This window comes from Alligator sinensis, unplaced genomic scaffold, assembly GCF_000455745.1.
Source record: "Alligator sinensis unplaced genomic scaffold, ASM45574v1 scaffold1559_1, whole genome shotgun sequence".
Classification (NCBI taxonomy): Eukaryota; Metazoa; Chordata; order Crocodylia; family Alligatoridae; genus Alligator; species Alligator sinensis.
This window is the reverse complement of record NW_005843021.1, coordinates 233196-253163: the sequence shown is the minus strand read 5'-3', so window position 1 is coordinate 253163 and position 19968 is coordinate 233196. Positions and strand designations below refer to the sequence as shown.

At 44.8% G+C, this 19968-nt stretch overlaps 1 protein-coding gene across 13 annotated transcripts in view; it reads left to right on the top strand.

Annotated features, from left to right (window-relative positions):
- Positions 1-19968, top strand: part of FGGY (FGGY carbohydrate kinase domain containing) — a 260805-nt gene that overhangs the window by 134506 nt on the left and 106331 nt on the right. For 3 of the 13 annotated variants that reach the window (XM_014526328.2, XM_025193142.1, XM_025193137.1), the window contains exon 6: positions 1200-1315. The exons of the other annotated variants lie outside the window; for them this stretch is intronic. In XM_014526328.2, the coding sequence (XP_014381814.1) occupies positions 1200-1315 (116 nt within the window). The remainder of the gene's footprint in view (positions 1-1199; positions 1316-19968) is intronic. 13 annotated transcript variants of the gene reach the window in all.

The window sequence follows — 19968 nt, the reverse complement described above, 5'->3', positions numbered from 1 at the left end:
CTTTTAATATTTTCTTTAAATTGTGCCACATCTTGTATAAAAGCAAGTTGTCTGCAAAAGAAAACCTACGTGAGAAAAACAAGGGACAAACAATGCATATGGTCTGATAGGAAAGAAGCGTAATCCCTAAGCGTGGTTATCTCTGTAATGAGACCAATTACACCAGGAAGCATTTCAATGAGATGCAACAGAGCTCACCTCTACTTGGCGCCTTAGTGGCACATCCAAGTCTACAGGTAGTTGTCATTTTTGGTGGCAATTAGAATTATTAACACCTTTTAGTGTATTGATTTTACAGAGCACAGTTAAAAACTCCTGGGATGCCTTAATCATCAGTAAGGCAACAGTGTATTTGTTCCTCGGTATTTTGTATCACTTTTAATTATTCACTTTTTTGACTGTAAGTCTGATATAGTAGGTGGCTAATTCTAGAAGAGCTGTTGCCTTGTGCCTTTCCAGTGCCCCTCTCCCATATCCTTCCAACTGTATTCTCAGTGGGGCTCAAGCCGTTTTATCAGGAATATCAGCTGAAACAGTAACTTAATATTTCACGTGGTTGCATCATGGCTTATATATTATTTCAGCACATCACTGAGCTGTCATCAAGTTCTGATGAAATACAGACCCAAAGACAGCAAAACTAGATGGGCTGTGCAGAAGCACTGCTAGTTTGACACAGTTCTGTTTTACACACGTGACCTCACAGGATTTTGCCTGTGTGGTTAATGATGCAACATCACTAAATTGTGGGTTCATGGTAATGGCAGGTGCTCAAAGCATTTATAGGGCTATGCTGTGTGCACAGGATTGCTTTGCAGGTACTACTTTGAGTACAAGCAACCCCTCCTCAAGCTCCTTGCTATGCAGTTGTAGTGTTTATGCTGTACTGTCCCTTTGAAATGCCTCTGGTAGACGTAGCTTGCTGACCCGGCTGCTGTATGCAGATGAATAACCAGCTGAAGAGCTTTTATTGTTGAGAAAGCACCCTAGACATCAGCCTTTGTGAAGTGCCACAAATCTGGCACCTTAAATCCTAAATCATTCTTTCAAACATAGGCATGTGTTTTAAAAGTATTGGCCTTAGGCGTCCTGTTGCCACTTACCTTGTTATATATTCTCTATCATTGTCTTTTAAATGATGAGTTAATGAACAAACATATGAAATGCTCTGACTGTGGACTTATGCCATTTTTCATTAGGTCCCTCTGTACAGTGGTGTGCAAATGGATGTATTCATCAGAGGAGGGGTGGAACGATGATTTCTGGAGGTTGATTGATTTAGAAGATTTGGTGGAAGATAAATATGAAAAAATAGGTAAATAATTTTGTATTAACCCCTAACCCTTTACTGGTGTACCTGCCAACAGGAAAGTAACAGGCCTCACTGAAACAGGAGACGGGCAGGTGAGAAACTACATGATTGCGTACATAGAGGTGTTACGTCTCCTGAGTATACTATATACTTGTGGGTGCCATGAAGTATAGTAGTGAGAACTTTATGCCTTTGAACTGTTAACATTATTGGAAGAATTACTTCCAGAAAGCTGTTTATAAAGGTGTGACATGATATCAGTGTTTAATGATTTAATCTCTTTTCTTAAATGATAGCATATAGAGTACCATAGGTACAGGAATTACATGCATCTGAAAACTTCAGCACTGTTATCAGCTCTCTCCACAGCTTTACCAAAATCACTTAGAGCAGTGCTCAGCAACCTTTCAGAAGCTGCGGGCCGGGACAACCCAGCTCTGGTCCAACGTGGACCAGGTGGCATTGGGAGAACTTCAGAGACAGAGGGGCTTTCCCTGCCCCCTCGCCAAGGCACACAGCTAGGAGCTACATCCATGCCACCACCACTACCCCCAGACCCTCCTGTTTCCTGGCTGCAGGCAGGTTCAACTTCTAGCCAATGGGGAGCTGCACCAGGGCCATGCAGCTTCCAGCTGCATCTGACACTGATGCTTTTCCTCTCCCCTTCCCCTGGTTGCAGCATGGGGAACACCCACAGCAAGGGAGGGATTGGAGCTGAGACAAGCTGCCCAGATGGGGCAGGGGGGTGCAGGACTTGGGGCAGGAGGGCGGGGGATGTGGGCACAGCAGTTCTGTGAGCAGGGGCTATGCCCTGCTGCTGCTTGCCCAGCCGGGGCAGCAGGGGGGATGGGACATGATGCAGGTGTAGCTCGCTCCAGGCGGAAGGGGGTAAGCGGCAGCAGGGCATAGCCCCTGCATCCAGCGCTGCCGTGCCTACATCACACGTCTCCCCCCACCCCCCGTCCCAGCTGGGCAAGCAGCAGCAGGGCATAGCTCCTGCTTCCAGCGCTACTGCACCTCCCCCCCACCGGCTGGGCGGCTTGATTTGCCCCAGCCCCAATCCCTCCCTCACTGTGGGGCATTGATTTGCCCCCCACGTCCCTTCCCTTCCTCCTCTGCCCACCACAACAGACTTGCCAGTTGGAGGCAGCTGTGTCCAGCATGGTGAGGACTGCTGTCTGTTTAATCTATAGCCAAATCTCTGAAGCGGCTCCGAATCTTTGGATCTGATTTGGCTGAATCTAATCGGGACAGTGATTCAAATCTCCAAATCGAATCACCGTCCCTACAAATCAGCTAAATCCGAATCCAAAGCAAATACTTGCCACTTTGTACAGGCCTAGTTTGCAGCTCCCTGGCCTTGGTGCAGCCCCCTCCAGCTGGAAGTGAGCCCACATGCAGCCGTGGAGCAGGGCGGGTCTGAGAGAAACAGCAGCAAGGCGGGCAAAGCCTTCCAGGTCTGCAGGTTGGATCCAGTGGCTCAGCTGGCTGGATCCAGGCTTTATGTTGCCAACCGCTAACTTAGATCAGCATTTTCAAATAGATCTACTACCTTTGTCTTGTTGCAGTACTGCAGTACTTTCTTTAATGCTGACATTGAGATACATATTGATAGGGCTTGATTTTTCAAAGGTGGGTACAGCTGCTGTCCACTTCAGGTAGAAGTGTAGATTTGCTACACTTCTAAAACTCAGGCCTTAGTGGATTTTAAGTGGACTGCCAGGAAATCAAGCAATTTCTACAGTGGATTCTTAAGAACTTCAGCTAGATTTCAAGCAGTAAGTTTCTGACACTAACGTACCAACCAGCATGCTGATGGAGGAACCAATAGTAGCTTTTGCTGCTACTGTTAGCATATTTTGTGGCCTGTACCATGCTTTGTGAGGCAGAATTTTCCTACTTGTTACTGTCTTCTTAATGCTTTTTACTCACGTGTGGCTTGTATTTAATTAAATTTTAGCTTTGCTAATAACAGTTCCTAAAACAGATTTTCATTAGAAGTCCATAATGTTAATTTAGCAGAAAATTCCCAGGGTAAGTTTATTAGACTTTCCCTGCTAAGTTAATGGACTTTTAATGGATGTCCTAAGCAGACACGTCATTAACAAGAATATTACCATACGTGAATTAAAATATGCCTGTTCATCAAATATAATCATCTAAAATTTCTTTTTATTTTTTTAATATTTGGCATATTGAGCAGGTTTCTACAACAGTTTCAATGCAGTAATGTGAAATGTAAATAATTTAAGAATGACTTGTTATTGGTAATGAAATCTAAAAACCTTTCCAGTAGTCATAAGTAGATGCTTTAAGTAATCATCAGGCATATGTGAATTGTACTTGAAAGCCATGTTTGTATAGCTTTCAGCATCTCCACTGCCTATTAAAAAGGTTCTGCTGCATTACAAACCATTTCAGCAGATTTCAGCGTTTAGCATTTTGAGATTTTTAGCATGAATATAATTCCTATAATTCCTACCAGATGCAGCTTTTAGCAAATCTGTACCAAGCTAAAAGAATGTATGCAATAAATAAATGTTTTTTTCAGAAAATTGAACACCTCAGCAGCTGCTGGTCTCATGGAAGAGCATTTTTAAAATAAATTATTTATGAACTGTAAGCTAAAGATCAAATACAATATTTATACGGTACATTTCAAGGACAGTGCAAAGCAATTTACCATTTGAGGCAACTAAACATACATGTTTCAAGTGATGAAGCAGCCTTTAATAAAAAGGAGGTGCTGGTATGAGAGAAACCTCATAAAACTGAACAATATGAGTATCAAAGTTTGGAAGGACCAAAATCTTCAATTTAATAATGTTTACATTTTTTTTTTAAACAAGGGGTTCATAGAAATAAATACAGATACAAATGATCTTATGTAGACAGACAAGTTGCACGGAAAATAAAAACAACACATTTTTGGTTCTCTCTATAAAGTAGAGAAGTAGCTTGTTCCACAAATAGTCCCAGTGATAGAAGAACAGGAATGGGAGAGGCAGAAGCAAGCCCAGAGTCATGACCTGAAACTCTAACCTTCCCAACAGAACAAGATGTCGGGAATACACATATATGTGGTACAAAGTTACCAGGTGCTCGAGGTTCTGACATCTTTACTCGTGTTGGTTAGTATTTCATTCTTCAGATAGTTGCTCTGATTTCAAGTGAAATACTGTTCACTGTAAGTAATGTTAATGGCAGTTGTTCTAAGGGCTAGGGACGGAAGTTACACACAAACTAGTAAGAGCAATCAGAAACTGGTTCAAATCTGGAACACAACAGAAGTTCAGAGCACATAAACCGCTTTCAAAATGGCTGAAAATGGTTTAAGATAAACATGGATGGATGTAGTATCGGACTTAACTGATTTAGATTAAATCAGTTTATTGAACTTTTGTCCTAGATCTTCTCCAGATTCAAGTTAACTCAATCCCCAAGCATCCCAGGATGCTTTGCACCTCCCCAGGCAACACCCTCCCCCGCCCCCCCGCCCCCCAGCAGGCTAACTTGGCCTAAGCTGTCTGCTCCAGCCAAGCAGAGAGGTGTGCTCTAGTGTGCCCCCCAGCTTCTGCCCTGGGCCAGCGCAGGCATGTGGCTGCATTTCTGGAATCAAAAGTGAATGTCTGTTCACTTACTTATTAGTTCCATCTACGCAGCCTAGTAACCAGCAAAGATTGAATCAATTCAGCCTCCGGCTTTTTGACTCTCTGTACTTAGCCGAAGTGATCAGAGAAGGTGTGGCTAGTTCCATGGACATTGATTTAAATCAGTAGGGGCCAGCCATTGCAGGTGTGCCACAAATTAAGCTCTGCACCCTCCCCATGTCCCACTCAGATCCCTTTCTGTCTGATCTGCTGTTCAGCTTTCTGCTTCCTGCCCTATCTGCCATTGTGTTTCCTGTTTCCTTCCTGATCTGCCATGCACCCCATACAAAGCCTGCCTAGGCCACTTGTGGCATGTGCGCCACAGGCTGGCCACTCCTGATTTAAACAGTCAGACTTACTGAGTTTGAGCTAAATACTGACAGTCCATGCATGGGTGCCAGGGAAGAGGAAGAGAGAGCAAGGAGTCCTCCCTGTTAATAGAAATACAGAGGCAGGAGATGGAAATGACTGCCCCTTCTGCAAGTACTGGAATTGAATTTGGTGGACTGAGGGCCAGAGTCCGAAGGAGTCTTAGGTGTGGTGGTGCAAGTTAAGGCCTGACTCTGGAAATGGGGTTCACAAACTCATGGTAGATGCCTATTCTTCATATACTTTGAATGGGGAGAGTTAGGTGCCAGGGACAGGTATTCACTATGCTTTGTGTGCTGAGTGAATGGGATGCTTCAATCAGCCAATAAGAAACTAACTATGGATGCGTACCTGTGATCCTGTCTCTGGCCTGGACTTAGACATCTACCCTGGAGCCCTGAACTACATGTTTATGTGAGATTGAGATTCACAACCTGATTGCTTATGCATTTTGAATTGGAGATGCTGGATACAATGCAAGAACAGTGTTGAGGGGCAGGGACTGGAACTCACCCAGAGCTCCCAGAAGAGCGCCCTCTTGCTTGCTCACTGTGATCACAAGTCATTCATTTCTTTCTGCACTGTGCTCTCCTTTTAACCGGAGGGGGTCACAATGCTTCCAGTCAGACATACCTGACTTCTAGTCTTGATTAAGGTACTTTCCCAGGAGATAAAAGGCTCCTCAGGCTGTAAAGGGCCTAGAACCCAAGTCTCCCACTTGCTAGACACAGTTTACATATAACTCCTTGGCTATTTATATGCTAGATCATCGCTGTCACCATAAAATGACCCTAGGGTCATCTTTGGCTTTGTTTCTGATTGACGGTAGCCAGGGGTGCTGAACTCCATGCTGTCAGTGTGTGATAAGTATGGTCTGAGTACATCTACTGTATCAGTAGTAGCTGAAACTTACTGGCAAAAACTTCAGCATGGATAGCTTCTCATGTGCCAAACCAGCCAGGTGAGGTCTCTTTATTTCTCTCCTGGATTTTGGTGCCTGAATTCCCCCTGAGTTGAATTTTAGGTGCCTGAATCCTTTTTTTTGTATGTGGACTTTTGCCCATCCGATGCTAATGGATGGTTCTAACTCAGTGCTTCGGAAGAGACTAAAAGAAACTGCTATGCTAACGTCCACGAATATGCCCAGGGGCACTCTCCTTCCCGAACTTCCCACTTTAATCACTGTTATTTCCAGAAGTGCTGCTTCCGGACAGCCTACTTCCAGGAATTGGGTTACAGAGCCAGAAACTCTGATTCTCTGGCATGGTAACGCTAGCCCAGGGGGTATTTGTTCTCGAAGGGTGTGCAGGCTGAGCAGAACGGGTATTGATTGCATTGTTTGGCGAGGGAGCGGATTGGGAAAAGCATTTTGGATGAGCTCAGCCCTTCCTTGCTTCATTTAAATTATTTAAGTAATTCAGTGTTGTCTTGATCCAGCTAGTTCCTAATTGACACTTTGCCTCTCTTGCTGCAGATCTCAGCAGACCTGCAGGGCTGCCAACCCCCAGCTGGGATTGTTTTGTGTAGTGCAAGACTTTTGGAAGGTGTGTTAGTGCCCTCATTGCTGTTAAGGAAGGCAAGGGCTCTTTTGGTCCTGGTCCCACAGAAGTAAATGGGAGTTTGGCACACAGTGCAACCGAGGGGAGGAAAATACATCTATATACATGCATCTGAATACATGTGTAATAGATTTTATGGCTGAGGCAAACTAGGGTACAAGTAATATACTGAGCTATGCTTGCAAACACTAGAATTCCAGAGATTAGCAACTAAGCCAGTAAGGAATAAGGATGAGAAGATAAAAGGGACACGATCAAATTCTTCTATAAGGAAAAAAAATCAGACTTTTCATGGGAACCTAATGGAATTTCCCTTTTGCCTTAGTACACAAATTGGCCAAACCTTCATACCTCATTCAAGGTTTGTTTGTCCCAAATTCTTATGAGCATGTATTTTTAATGCCTGTACATGCCCACTGAAAAGAAAATATTGGCTTCTGACAAATGCTTCTGATGCTCACAGTATTAGGAACACTAAAGTATAAGAGTAGTTTTGTGGGAAAGAAAGCAAAAAGATCAGAATAAAATTACCCGAGTCTTTCATTTATTGTTGTAAAAGCAAATATTTATGTTACAGAATTTCAAATAGGCAGACACAATATGAATTTTTATTTGCAATGAGAGGAGACCTATAGCTGCATAGTTAGGACTGGAAATATTTTTAACATGCAGTTAACTTTCAGGACACCAAAAAGAATGGTTGAAATGATGTGAGACTATTTACTCTTAATTTAAAACAATATACGTGTTCATATATTATGAAAAATGCATATTAAAAATATCTGGCCCTTTAAATATACTTTTATTGTAACCAGAGTGGGGCTTGTGGTTTTGTGTGGCAAGTTTCTTTTAGTTTTACTTTAACATAGTATGTGACCTCGTTGTGAAAGGACACCTTTTCTTTTGACCTTTTAGGGTCTCCCACAAAACTTTCCCACATCAAGGTGTGGTTTCTTCTATGAAAGTATGGGCTTCTGACCTTTTACACTTCTCAGAACAGTTTCACCTCTCAGGAAATCTACACAATAGGCACCTTGTGGTGACGTCTGCGTCTCATTAATTTACTTATCATACGTGCGAAGGCATAGATTCAAACTTAGGATTTCTGCAAGATTTATTGATCCGATCAGTCGGTCCATTGCAAACCAGGAGCAGAAGATGGCTCGCATCAAATCCCCTGTGAAAAATCCAGTGTACCACAGGCATCAGCACTTATCTGCTGTGGTGAGAGCATGCAATGAGCATCTCTGTGCCATTATAAAACCTAGAAAGACATTAATAATACTATTAAATGTTCATGTAGGTATTGAAGCATAAATTCCATTTAGGGGAAACAGAATGCCCGATGATTTATTTTGTCACTATTCCTTATTTCAGGGGCAACTTATGGGGCCAAATAATGATTTCTTATTGCATTTTGCTTTATACCTAGCCCTTTGTACATGTGACAAAGGGCCCTTATACACATGACAAAATTGCCCCTTTAAGCGGTTTAATTGCTCTTTTTAGTGATTTAATTGCATCACCATGCACATGTGCGGCAGCATATTGCGATTACATTTCATAACCGTGTACACCTGTTGTGGCGTTTTTCGATTTTAACTGACTTTTTTAGGTAGCGAAGTAAAACGCATCCAATGTATTTTAGTTTGCTACATAACAAATTACAAAAATACATCTGGAGATGGCATCAGGGACGATGCACGGGGCGCTGGAAGCCCAGATGTGTTAGGGGAAGCTCGGGCTTAGCGGGCTTCCAGCGCCCCATGCACTGTCCTTGCCACCTTCTCCCACTGCCAGGATACCCAGCTACCCTCCTGCCACCTTCCTGCACTGCCCCGGGGCAAGCCAGCCCATTCCTGGGTGGTCCAAGGTAGCAGGAAGGTGGTGGGGATGCACAAGGTGCTGGAAGCACACCAAACCTGAGCTTCTCCAAGCACACCTGGGCTTCCAGCACTCTGTGTCCTGTTGGATCCGGCAGGTGCTGCCTGTGAGCTGGGACAGCACCTGCCCACTAGCACCCCACCTGGGTGGTCCCAAGGGGCACTGCCACCACGGAGGGAAGCATCGGCCTTGTCTGCTGGCAGGAAAGGAAACAGAAAGCAGAGCAGCTGATCAGGCTGATCAGGCAGGGAACACAGGGCTGGGAGTTTAAAACATAGCAGAGGATCAGGCAAGGGAAGAGATTGGAGTGGCGTTCAGAGGGTGCAGGGCTAATTTATGGCACACCTGCCTCCTTAGCTTTAACAGTAGTTCCTAGAATCAAGCACTGCCTTGTGCCCGAGGGTGTTAATACTTGGTAACCCTGACAGGTCAGGTATCTGGAAATAAGGGCCAGCACTCTTTTGTGCATAAGGTATTATAGGCTTTAAACTATGAAGTAACAAACCTATAAAGAAAACTCTTGTATGTACAAACATCAGCATCTAGCTGGATGCGTTCAGAAAGAGAACATGGTATTCCAGTTAAAGACAAGGAGCTCAGATCTGGGAGGAACCTCCTCTGTGGAGTCAGTGAGTCCAGCTGGCAACTGTTGCAGGCAATCATATCATGCCATGCCATGTCACGCCATGCCACTGGCACCATGCCATGCCACGCCACACCATGATGCCACTACCACTCCATGCCATGCCACAACTCCATGCTGCTGCCACTGCCCCCACTGCTGCTGGGCAGCCATGGTGGCATGGCTAGCATAGGGCTCCTGGTGGTGGCGGCAGCACTGAGTCTCCCCACCCGCTCTGCCCTCCTGCTTCTGATCCTGCCCAGGAGGTGGCTCCTGCCCAGCACTGGTGGAGGTGGCTCCTACCCAGCACTGGCCCAGCCACGCTGCAGCCCCATGCCCCCTGGTCAGCACAGAAATCTTGGGGGTAGGAAACGACACATGCCCCCCCATGTCCTCCCAGCACATCGCCAATGGGCGTGCCCAGACAGTTCCTAAGCCCTGGTCCTCCAACCTCCCCGCCCCCAGACTTACCTGTATCCAGCTGCTGGGGGCTGCTTCCACCACCCTTCCTGGCTGTTTGCTGGCATGTTGGCCACATGTGTGTGCATGCTTCCCACTTCAAAGAGGAAAATCTGCAGTTTTCTCCTTTAAAGGGGAAAATCCGCATTTTTAGGTGCAAGACACAGGAAGTGACAGTGCCTCTCTACTCGGCATTGGTTAGGCCTCGTGGAGTACTGCGTGCAGTTCTGGACTCCACATTTTAAAAAGGATGTGGAGAAGTTGGGTCTAGAGGCAGGCAACAAAGATGATCCAGGGTTTGGAAGGCAAGTCACATGAGGAGAGGCTGAAGGAGGTTGGCATGTTCAGCTTGCAGAAAAGGCACTTAAGAGGGGACATGATAGCAATCTTCAAATACTTGAAGGGCTGCTATAAAGAGGAGGAAAAGCACCTCTTTCTCTTGTTGCAGAAAGGAGGATGTGGACCAGTGATCTGAAGTTGCCGCAAAGAAAGTTAAGGTTGGATATCCAGAAAAACTTTTTCATTTTTAGAACAGACTGCCTAGGGAAGTTGTGGGGGCAGGAAGGAATTTTACCCCATGCTCGGATTGATACAGATGGTGGGGGCTTTTGCCTTCCTTGGTAGCGATGTGGCATGGCCCTCGACCCAGGGACTCTTGAGCATATATTGACAATGTTTCATAGAAGCAAGACATTGGCTGCCGTGGTTCCCCTGCTTTCCCTGTGGCAGGGTAGGATGTTAGGTCTGTGTTGTGTCACGGTTGACAGTGGTCTTATGTAGAGTTTAGATTATGGATTGTATAAGATGGTTTGGATAGGGATGATCCTGCCTCTGGCAGGGGTTGGACTAGATGACCTTTGGAGATCCACTCCAGCTCTCCTTACATGATTCTGTGATCTGCAGGCTTTTATGCCTGCCTACCTATAGATGCTACTGTTCAGCTGTTCCAGCCAATTCCTTCTTGGTTTTTGCAGCCAGGCTTCCAAAACTTCAGCATTGCATGAGCCTGTCTCAGGTATCCTTTTCTGTGAGTTTAACCCTTTTGTAGGTTGGCTCTGAGATTATTTTAAACTGCAAGGACTTTGACTCCATACGGAGACACACTTGTGTTTGCTGCTTTCTTCCTCTATAGGCATGGCGGTGCGTGGCCCTGCACACAGTCCTGGCATGTTGCACTTCTTCCTTGGCATCGCGATACCCAAATCTGAAGCTCTGAGGACTGTAAACTTCAGTGCTTTCATGGTGTTTTGGACTTCAGTGCCTAAAGAGCCTTGCCTACTTTGGCATATTTCCCTCGTGATTCCTATAAAAGGGCCTGTAGAGGAGTAAAGCAGGTTCCTTGTTTTGGAAGATGTCACTCTGTCCAAAGTTATCTCATGTGCAGTGCTTTGTCTTGGACTGAGAATAAAGAAAACCGAATACCACTTGGGAGCTGGCTCAGGGATCTAACACTGTCTGTAGGCGATGCTGTTCATTTTCACTGTGTACATGCTGAAAAACTCAGACCCAGATTGTTGAGCTTAGTTCCCAAAGCTGTCTCCCCTCACAAATTCAAGCAAGGAATAAAGTATACTTGTTGGCTATTTTTACCTGTGCAAAGTGCTACTGTGTTGCACATGGAAGTACCAGCCTACACGAATAAATGTATTGTTACTACATACATTGGGGGGGGCGGGGGGGGGGGGCATTTCCACAGTCTTCTGAGTTTGTTTTTGTGTATGCAAAAGTTATGATGCTCGGGAAGAGATTCTTTATTGTTTCGGTTATGTGACGGTCTGGGTAGAGGACGCAAGAGGAGAAATTAAGTAGCATGAATAGCTGGAAAATTTGCTGCCTACCTTTGTCTCTTATTAGCGGTAGTTGTTGAAGCTGAGCTATTCCCTGGGAACCAGGCACTAGTGCTGGGCTGAGATTCCTGAAAAGAGGGATTACTCCATATCGGGTATAGCCATCTTATCTCAGGACTGTTGTTTCTATGTAAATAAAATAAGTTATATTTACAATATAGCTAGACTCTACATCACTGATTTCACCTTCTTTGGAAAGCCAATTCAGACATATGCTACCACCGGAGACAGAGTACTATACATGTTGGTGTTGCAGACAGGAGTGACGTGGTAGATTCACCTGCATCTTCTGGGGACTGAGTTTCTCTTCTGACATGGGAGAACCCACCTGCGCTAGAACAATGCAGCTGAGAGTTGCCTTCCCACTAGTACTCTTCCTTTACCACTGCTTCTAAAGATTTGAATGCCAAACAGTTCAGAGCATGTACTCGAGGACATTTTTCAAGGCCAAGGGGACCATGATCCTTTTGTCCAGGCATCTCTGATCCCAGTCCACTGGATTCAAGTATCTGTTCTGAGAACTGCAGAAGTGCCAACAGTATATGAGCTCTGAACTTGCCATATATATATATATATAAGGGTGTTTCAGACTGTAATGACAATTTTAAAATAAAACCCTTTTGTGTGCAATGAGTGGGAAACTGCACAGCAGCAAGGAGCACTGCTGGTGGCACTGTCAAACTCACCCATTTTTTATGGCTAAGTAGGGAAATGATGTGGTCCAGTAAGTTATCACTGCACACAAAATAGTTTTATTTTGAAATTACCGTTGCTTTCTGAAACACCCTAGCAAATACTGAACAGGGGACAAAGAGGAAACTTAGTGTAACTTAACCTTTTTTTACATGGTTTTCCCCTCAATAAGTTACAGTTTCAGAAACAAGTTAAAGGTGTGATTCACAGCATCCTTGCATGGTAGATGCTATGGAAATCCATGGAATTTGCAAGCAAGTCGTGCTCCAAAAATGCTAATGTTTCATTGGCTTCCTGTCATTTCAGTTGCAACAACTTGAAAATGGGTGAAGTTGGCAGGGTGGAAAGAGATGTTCGGTGGTGACTCTCCCTTTGAAGCCTGAGGCTCTGTTTCATAATCTCTGAATCAGCAGTAACAAGTTTGAGGAGCATTTTTTGAAGGGAAGACTGAGCTATGTGTGGCAACTTATCTGCCCTGAGCTACTTTTTGCCTTTCTTTCTCAGGGCACCCTTTACATTTTCCAGGTTCAGCTCTATCCAGGCTGACCTCAAGTCTTAGAGTAAAATTTATCTGAAGGGCAAAACATTGACAGCTCATGTCTTTGCTCCCACCGTTTGCTGGGTGGGGGGTTTCCAACCCTTTTTTTTCCAGCCTGGGAAGTGAACTCTTGTTCAGTAAAGGGAGGGAGGAGGTCTCATCTCTGCCCACCTCTCCAATGTCAGTGAGTGAGCGTATGGAGTTTTGGTATGATTTTTTTTTCTTCTTAGGATTTTTCTTGACTGATAGATTTGTCTTACCCTACACGACCAAAACCCTAACCCTACACCCTTCTGAGTTGTTCCTTTTCCCTGTGACTGATTCTGTCCCCTTCCATTTCCCCACCTCCCAGGACTTCCCTGTGCTCAGAGCCTTCGTTCAGTTGTGAGCACTCAAGTTGGGGTAGTTTAGATCACTATTAACCTTTCCTTAAAGGGCTAGTATGTCCCGTTACAGGCTGATATAACTTGGCAGGTTCCACCATGCTGCTAAAGACAAGGGAAAGATGAAGAAAGATTTAATATGCTGTCATCAACCTGCACTGGCTGGAAGTGTAGAGGCTCTGTTTAATCTTTTGGTGTCCTGGATAGGAACTGAACTGGATGGATATCCCCTGGAGAGTAGGCAAACAACTTAATTTGCCAGAAAGCAGGCTGAATTTAAACTACTGTGTTGGAACCAAAGTTTGTCTATATACATTTTTTTTGCACTTGTTCCTTCTATAGCTGACAGGCACAATTACATTCTTTCTTGCTTGTTCTGCACATTAAATGATGTTTAAATTTATATTATGGCAACTTCAACTTTCTCTTCCTGTTAAAAATGAAATCTGGGAGTTAAATTTATACTTCTTTTTTTTCATTTTTAGCAGACAGCAAAAGTTTAAATCAACAGTCTTAGCAAAAGCCTTGCCTGCAGCAGTTACCGCACTGATATTTTATCTTTAAACAATGTAAGGAAGAAAAGTGTGTATGAGATAATAGTGGTGAAAGTGTGTCTTGGGAAATCGCCCTCTTCAAGGAAAAAGGTAATTGAGCTGATGCGTTTGTCTCTTGTAGTAACCTCACTCCTTCCCACCTTCAATTTGTCCTGTGGTTTTGCTACCCCTTCATTTTGACATATTATAAATCAGGCGTAATCCTTTAATAGCCGATTGAAGTTCCCATCTGGATCCCCTCTTTCCAGGACCCTGCATTCCACTCATCTGTTGCAGTGTGCTGGATTGGCTTAATTTTTGGCTTTACAGGACATGAATGTGACTAGACATTGTGAGACACCTGCCATATTTTTGTATACTGTGAAATAAGTTAGCTACCTGGGCATTTTAAATCAGTTATCCCTATTGTAGGTCAAAGCCACACACCGCATGCAAGGGCTGCTGTGCACACACTGATCTCCAGGAGCTGTAAGATGTTAGAAACGTTTGACTGAATAAAGGTAGCTCTACACGCCATGCCAGGAGCATGAGGAAGGTCCTGTATGCTGAGCAGCTGGTGACACTCCAGATGACATGGGGTTAAACGTATGTTCCAGTGTTAAATAGGGTTGTACAAAAGACCTGAGATACCTTAATTCTTTTGTGCAATTAGACACTTAAAAGAGAAAGAGAAGGGAGTTGAAAGCAAAAATGGTATTTTTTTCCTTTCATCATCCTCTGTCTGTCCTGTTCACTTTGGCACACTGTTGTGGTTTAAATGATTATTTCTAAAACATTTTCTCCATATGGTTGCAATAAAAAAGGCTGTCTTCAGAGAAGTTCCAGATCAGAGGCTTTCTGTTGAACATCTTCCTCTTCCTCCTTCTTTTGTCTAATGCTTTCCCTTTCTTCTTCTCCTCCTCTTCACCTTCTTCCTTGGGTTAACATGGGAATATACTTTTTTGAGACATAGATTAGATAGCCAGAAAGGGCCCATTGTGATCACATAGTCAGGCCTTCTCTATAACACAAGCCAGAGGACTTCTCTTGAATTTCTGTTTGAATAGAGTATGTCTTTCAGAAAAACAATGAATCTTAAATTAGAAAATTTCTACTGCTAGAGAATCCAATCCAGATCTTGTCAAGTTATTTCAGTGTTTATCATATTTACTCAAATCCAAGATAAGGTTTCCCCCCACAAACACCGGGGGGGGTGCATGGGGGGGAGGAGGTAGCTCAACTTAGATTTGAGGTGGGGAATGTGACAGCTCAAGTCCAGCTTCAATCCCTGGGCTCAGGGCCAAAACCATAGCTGAGCCACTGCCTGCCCTGGGCGGGGTGGGTTATGTAGTAGAAGAGGGGGCATGTGGTAGGGGAAATGCAGGAGAGATCATGCGGTGGGAAGCAGCATGTGGGGGAGACCTGGAGTGTGCAGCTTAGAGGGAAGTGCAGAGGAGACTGTAGCGCCTGCCTCCCCCCTTCCCCCACTTCCTAACTGACTAACTTCAGCTCTAGGTCTGGTCTAACCCAGCCAAGCGTGGAGCTGTAGCCATTCATTTTTTTTTCCTGGCTTGCCTGGGCTAAGCCACAGGTGCCATCACTACTTACTGACCCAGAGCCAGAGCTGCCCCCCCAGAAGGTAAGCAGCAGATGAGTGCAGGGTAAGGGGCAGGAAGCCATAGGAACAGAGGGCCAAGGGGCAGGGGAGGCCAAAGGTAGGGAGGCAAGGGCCTCCTTGAGAGGGGATCTGGTTGCCATCTATAAACTTACCAAGGGGGACCAGCAGGGAACAGGAGAGACCCTGTTCCCCTGAGCACTACCAGGAATAACTAGGAATAATGGTCATGAGTTGACTGGCAGTAGGTTCAAGCTAGACACCAGGAGGCACTACTTCACAGTCAGGGCGGCTAGGGTCTGGAACCAACTTCCAAAGGAAGTGGTGCTGTCTCCCACCCTGGGGGTCTTCAAAAGGCGAGGTCATTTGACCCCAGCATTCTCTCCTGCCCATGGCAGGGGGTCGGACTTGATGATCTGCTCAGGTCCCTTCTGACCCTACCTACTATGAAACTATGAAGGGCGTGGGTCTGGCTCCTTGTCCCTGCTGCTCTTTTGGGGAAGCAAATTTAAGACAACCCTCCAATAGTTAGATTCTATACATGGAAAAATTTAAGAAATTTAGAATTTTCCACATTCTAAATATATAAAGGACTTAATCTGTCTGTCTGTCTGTCTGTCTGTGTGTCTGTTTGTCCATAATGCTTTTGGCCAACTGTGCATGCACCACCAAGAAGGTGGGCGGCGATTGGCTGCGTTGGCCCAAGGTTGAACTGATGTCAGGGAAGTTTGTGGTGGTGGCGAACATGCCCTGGCCACCCGAGCAGCAGGGCTTCCCCATGCCTCCCTGCCTGAGGGTGAAGCAGGGGGTCATGGTGGTGGCCGCCCCCCACCACCCCACAGAACAGCCAGCAGGGAGGGGGTGGCAGCGGATAGGGAGGGAGGGAGGGAGGGGAGTGGGAAGGGGCCCTGAACAACAGGCGGTAGGGAGGGGGAGGCAGTGGGGAGGGAGGGAGGCTGCATGGGCCTGGGCAGGCACGGGGCAGGGGGAGGTGAACAACGTTCCCCTAAGCTGTGCAGTGTGCATGGCCATGCAGGCATGCCAGGCAGAGTGGCATGAGCACACCTGCATGGCCACATATGCCATGCAACATAGAGGGAATGCTGGAGGCAAAGGGGAGTGTGGTCATGGTGGTGGCTGTTTTCAGGGCTGGGTGGCAGGGAATAAAAGAAGGGAGGGGAACGGGGAGGGGAAGGGAGGGGAGGGGAAGAGAGAGGAAATGGAGGGAAGCCATGCTGCGAGGTGGAGGGAGGCAGCGGGGAGGGAGCCCCCTGCACCAGAGGCTGGAGGAGGAGGCGATGGTGGCAGTGGAGGGAGTCTTTACATGGCCATCCTCGAAGGGTGAGCGAGGGTTGAAGGGGGCCATGTAAACACTCCCTGAAATCCGTCATTCTTGACAGGCAATTAGCTTGTATAGAATCTAAATATGAGGGGTCATCTTAAATTCAGGGTCATCTTAGATTTGGGTGAATGAACCTCACTGTTAAATATTGGTGTGGGGGTTTTTTCTAGTTTTATTTTGTCTAGCTTTCAGCTTTCAGCCACTTGATTTTGGTCTGCAAGGCCAAAGAGCTGTCTGCTGTAATATTATTATTCCCATGGAAGTACTCTGTCAGGATGCCGTCTTCGGTCCCTGATGCACTCTAGTGAACTGCAGTCATCGGTCCTCAGTTTCTTTCATTGAGCCTCCACTCACCTTCTATATGCCACTTGCTACTCGCTAGTTATATGATGTGCTACTCTGGCACTTCCTTCTTGGGATGGCATCTAAAGCCTCTGTTGATTATAGTAACTGCACTAATGGGAAAGATGATTAAGGAATCCAGATTTCCTACTCCCCTGTGGTCCAGCCCGGAGACTCTTTATAAAGCAGCTACAGCCAATTTTCCTCCATAATTTGCTGTTTTCTCCCATTTGCTGCTTTCTTGCCTCTCTAGAAGGTGCCTTCTTTCTTTTCCTTTTCTAGGTGCTTTGGTGACTCTTGAAGTCTCTGTCTATAAGAAACTCCCCTGCCTTTCCTCTTCAGCCTCTCTAAACTGCAACCTTCCTCCTTATCTCTAAACTGCAACCTTTTTTTCTTCAGATGTTGCAGGGCTAACAATTCGATCTAGCTGAGATGATATTCTTAGGTACTGGTCCCAGTAACCTTCTCTTTGTTAAGTTAGGCATGTTGCATTTGTTGGGCCTTTAAATGTCAGTAGAAGCCTATTTTCTAGTCTTTTACTCATTTTCATCACTCTTCTTTGAACCCTCACCATTTTATTGCATTCCTTTTGAAACATGGGTGCTAGAAATGGATAGAATATAAATGTAGTTAATTCTTGTCAGTCTTTTTGGGGATTGAAGTTGTGTGGACTTGAAGGCTTCAAAAAGTTCCTTTAATAATTGATTAAGGTATTTCTTGTATTGATCTTGTGTTTCTTCTGGATTTGAAAAAGGGGTAATCAAATAATGCTTCAAATGAGAGTTACTATCACCTGCATTATTAATAAACATCAGGTAATAAAAAGCACTCGACTGAGTAATAAAAGATAAATTATATATTTAAGTCAAAATAGAGATCTATCATTCCCAGCCAGAATGAATGATCTGCAATATCAACAAGTAAAACATTAATCACATAGAATGATGCCACTTGTTGATCTGCAGTATTTAGAGACAAGAATACTATTGATGGTATACTATAAAGTTATATATATCTACGCTGGTGAGCTCCCATCAGATAAGTTAGGGTGCGAACTTATAGTTTGCTAGCTCCTCCATGATAATAGACCTTATAAATGCTTTTACCTCCACTAAGTGGGAGGTAGCTCACCACACTTCCTCTGAGAGATAAAAGTACATTACATTTGCCATGCATAATTATACACACCCAGGTAGTCAATGTGCTAGAAGTTTAGATCTTCAGGTACTTACCTGAATCAATTGTTTGACTGTTACACTTGATTATTTACTAAGTAATATATACATGTAATATATTTATTGCTCACATACCTCAGAGTAAGGCTCCTACACATGTAGGCAATATTCATGTTACTCTGTTAATCCAGTTGCAGTTACCCAATGCACGTTTGTGTCCCTGAGACTTCAGCTAGACCCTGTACACGTGATACAGAATCCAGAGCCTTGTAATGTATTTTCCTACTTTCCTTTTGCCAAGAAAGTAGATTATATAGATGTAAAGTGTGTCTTCATTGGACACACAGGAAAGAGCCTTAGTCAATGCATGCATTCATGACCTTTAGACTGCCTTTACTCTTTAGCTTAATAGATCATTTTCTGGTACCCACACAGATTGTTTGGCTTTGCCAAGTCCTCCCATCAGCCTTGGTCCATCTGTCTTAGGTAATTAAATGACCTCCATTACCCTTAGTTGCTGAGCTGAAAAGTAGACCAGGTAGAAGTTTGGCCCACAGGGGAAATGGGGGTATCAGGCAAATGAGCTACTGCAAATATGAGGCACTAGGGCAGCTCAGCTGGATGTGGATGCAAGTTGTTTTGACCCAAGACAAAATGATTCATTTTAGCAGACCATATCTTTCAGTCTGGGTTTAGCTGAACTGAACGGTAGTATTGTGTGTTGATTTTTCTGGTGCACAGTTACATTTCAATGCGTTCAGAATTCCCCTCTGAAAAAATCTGATTTTGCAGAAACTCCTTTTTCCATCAATATTTTTAATGGACAATTCATGAACATAGTCCTGAGCTATTTTACATGTTTGTTAACACTTTGAAGAAATGCACTAATTCTTAGTGCTGACATCAGCTCTCTAAAGTCCCTTGAATCCTAAATAAGTGTGAACTTTAGGGTTTATTTTCTGGTGTGTGAGTTTGTGATGGAGCAGTGGTTGCAGCGGGGGTTGTGCTTGCATCCTCAGGTGCCAGCTGGGGATGGGGAGAGGATACCCCTCCTTCCTCCACCTCCTCCCTAGCCTCATGTGTTGTGTTGCCTCCCCCTGTCCCTCAAACCGTAGCCCAGCACTTTGTCCCTGCCAGCTGTGCAGCCCTGGGCTCTGTCTGTTTGGGTCTCAGGCTTGGAGTTCAGGGGGGATTGCCCTGAGATAATGAAGGCCACAAATAGGTCCTGCACTTCCCTGTCCCTGGTGGTGACCTGGAGTCGAGGTGCCGTGCTGAGAACAAACATGCAATGGGCCAGGCAGAGCTGGGGAGGAATAACCTGAAGGGGGTGACTCTTAAATTACATGTTATATTCTATTATATATTAATACAATTAATGAATAACATATTGATTAATAATATATGTTTATATTATAATATTCATGATACATGTACATTCATTTTTTAAATAGGGTGCTGCTAAATTCTGAAAACATGTGGAGGGGTGCCTTGAGTCTAAAAATGTTGTGAACCACTGGTCTCTAAGGTGCATCTCTACCCTGCCTTATTCCCAAACAGTCACTAAACTGAACAAAATTCTGATTGCCATGTTGATTGGGTGAGGCAATTCTGCACATTCCTGGTATTGGAAAGGCTGGATGGCTAT